Source organism: Opisthorchis viverrini, assembly GCF_000715545.1.
Source record: "Opisthorchis viverrini unplaced genomic scaffold opera_v5_391, whole genome shotgun sequence".
Classification (NCBI taxonomy): Eukaryota; Metazoa; Platyhelminthes; class Trematoda; order Opisthorchiida; family Opisthorchiidae; genus Opisthorchis; species Opisthorchis viverrini.
Genome location: NW_008752049.1, coordinates 252257 through 255106, shown reverse-complemented (window position 1 = coordinate 255106; position 2850 = coordinate 252257). Strand labels below are relative to the sequence as shown.

Below are 2850 nucleotides of genomic sequence, written 5' to 3'. Positions count from 1 at the left end.
ACTTCCAAGATACGTAAAACGCTCCACAACTTCCAGTACCTCTCTTCGGATTGTAAGGGGCGTGTTCAGTGACTGCACGTCCACAAGCATCCCTGACGGACACCGTTTTGTGTGCGGAAGCTTTTGGAGAGCCCTGGAAGAAAACTGTGCCTTTTCCCTCTGCCTTATGGGTCAGACGTTTGAGTCATATGCTCAAGGTAGTGTAACTCAAACAAATTCCTTTATTCGGCTTGGGCATTCGGGAAGCGATCCGCCTACGCAGCTATGTACCCAAAAGGTGTACGGCTGAAAATGGATCTCTTATCTGTCCACTCACGGAGCAGCAGCTCCAGCATGCCATGACAGCCCTGTTAGGTTGCAATTGTATAAGTAGGATAAAAACAGTCATTCAACTGTGACGACGTTCCGATACCTACCTGATATGTCATGCGATGGAAGCACAGAGGCTGAAGTACCCCCAGGTTGCCCAAGCCTAGATAGCAGCAGTCGATATTTCAGGGTTGGGTTTGAACCACGGACCTTTTGATCAGTAAGTTCGCGTCCTAACCGCCAAACCATCCCAATGTTTATTGTTCTATAAGTCCGGTGTCGATTCCTATCAGTGCAACACTAACACCGGGGGATCTGTCTGACATAGCAGCATTTGGTCCTCCTATTATTTTTCAAATAACCAACAGTCCTCCCTTGCATGCACCCTTTTTCTTTGGATATCGATGTGCTCTGTCTTCGAAACACGCATGCGAGGAAGTGTATCTGAATATGATCCAGAACAGTCCACTTTATTCACGACTTTATCTTCGGGTGTCAGGTGATCCAGAAGCAGCTTCCGGTAGTCTTAATGGTATGGTATAGCGTTGAGCATAACGGCTGCTTCACACCTGTTTTGCTCCTTACTGGCACCTATATCTGGGATTTGGCGACATCATCCATCTACGATTTACCAGCCGTGTTTTCTCGTTGCTTCCTTTTGTCATCATCATCATCAGAGAGAAATATCCTTTGGTGTCTACAAAACTGCCGTAGACTTGTGTACCACCGTTTCGGCGTAAGTTGAATTTCACCCGATGCAACAGATGTTTTCACCTCGTCCATCGATCTCCGAATGGCGGTAGTGCATATTTGTCCTCTATTTTCCGTCGGACGTTAGCTGTGAATAGGTCTTTCAGTCCGACCCTATGGCAAGGGTTTGGATTCTCAGGGACTTCAACTTCCACAGTAACGAGTGGTAGTCCGTTTTTCCTATAAAGATCATCCGGACTGTATAGCCCAGTTTTTTTTAATCATTACTCCCTTACTGTGTACAGCTGTGTACAGCTACCGTGCCTTTTGCTATACCATAGTGGGCGGAGCAGGAAGCCAAGGGACCGACACAGAGTTGCATTACCGTCCAGCAAGTTATAACACACTGACTTTGTACCTTCGAAACCCATCTGAAAACTGTCGAATCCCCACACAAGTTGTACAACCAAGCCTACTTTGTCGTCATTGTTCGTTGCAGCAACTCCTACCTGTCTGGCACATACCACCGCAACTATCGAAGTCAATGACATGGCTCTCCGTGCTCTGGTGGATACAGAGAGTTTTTGTAGTTTCCTTCACGCTAAGGTCGTGAAACTGCATAATTGGAAAAATTACCCAACTTTCTCAGTCGTTACAATGGCGTCTACATCCCCATCCTGTCGAACGACTGGTTACGCTTGCGTTTCTGTCCGATACAGATACTTTATACAATGAACTGAAGATCTTTGTAATGCCAAACCTTTGCACCGACGTTTTAATCGGGCATGATTTTCTAGGTCCGCATGGCAAAGAACTTTCATTCGGCGGGGATCGTGATGCGTTCACCATCTGCGGCCTACCGGCTGTAAACGTTCAATCACCAACACTTTTCACCAACTTATCTCTAGATTGCAAGCCTGTTGCAACCAAATCAAGAAGGCATCATCCGGATGATGAAAAATTTATTCGCTCCAAAATTGACCGCTCATTGCAAGAAAGCATCATCGAGCCGTCAACGTCTCCCTGGAGAGCGGAGGACTGAGGTGACTGTTCCCAGACCCTTAATGTCTTTCTGGCGTCCCATCCATCTGATTACGCTGTAACGTTTTCCTCTCTTGTGCTTCACTATTTTTTGTGCCGAGTTTCACTTTTCCCCTCATTGTATCCTGGCGACTGAGACAGCATGCATCAATTTATAGCAATTTTCCTCAAGTGTTTTCTCTCAGCAGATCCCCAGTTTCCGCTTGGAGACTTACGAAAGTCCTATGTAACAATGTTCACCAATCTACTCCCACTTTTTCTAACCAGGACGCGGTAATCCCCCGAATGGTTTAACCATGCGTGCCTACAGGTAGAGGATATTGGCTATACAAGCCTTGGTTGGTGCACCTCTGTCCCTCGACTCTCACAGACTACGTTGGTGCATCTACCAACTGCCCATATATTATCGATGGAGTAAGAGGTAAAGCCATTGCGCGAAAGGTTGCCCAACATTCGGAAGTCTCTTCTTTTAGAGCCTGATCAAAACAGTCAGTGGTAACTTCCTCATTCCTTTTTAAACTTGACGCCTGAACCTCTCAAATTCCTCCCTTTCGGAGGCACCTGCGATCTAAGTCTAACACTCCTCAGTTTGTACCAGTTTGTCCGGCCTTCCTATCTCACCTTTGTCGATTATCACCACGAGGATTGTTCACTCTCGTTAGTACTTCCAAACTACTTCGTTCAGATAAACTCACTACCACTGTATTCCATAGCTGTGATTCTGAACTTGCCTCAATCATCCCAGAGTTCTGTTTATCCGCTGGTGTTTTTCTTTGAGAGTGGAAAAATGATTGTCCCTCCCAAACATGG

General features: G+C 46.2%; 2 protein-coding genes across 2 annotated transcripts in view; one reads left to right on the top strand and one right to left on the bottom strand.

The window, feature by feature from the left end:
- The window catches only part of T265_10648 (hypothetical protein), a gene marked incomplete at both ends in the record, with an annotated part of 6745 nt that extends 6219 nt beyond the window's left edge, over nt 1-526 (top strand). Inside the window, one exon of the mRNA XM_009177092.1 lies at nt 374-526. Within this exon, the coding sequence (XP_009175356.1) occupies nt 374-526 (153 nt within the window). The remainder of the gene's footprint in view (nt 1-373) is intronic.
- Nucleotides 1-558, bottom strand: part of T265_15223 (hypothetical protein) — a gene marked incomplete at both ends in the record, with an annotated part of 5802 nt that extends 5244 nt beyond the window's left edge. The window contains 2 exon segments of the mRNA XM_009177091.1: nt 14-120; nt 417-558. Of these exon segments, the coding sequence (XP_009175355.1) occupies nt 14-120; nt 417-558 (249 nt within the window).
- Nucleotides 559-2850: the final 2292 nt, after the last annotated feature.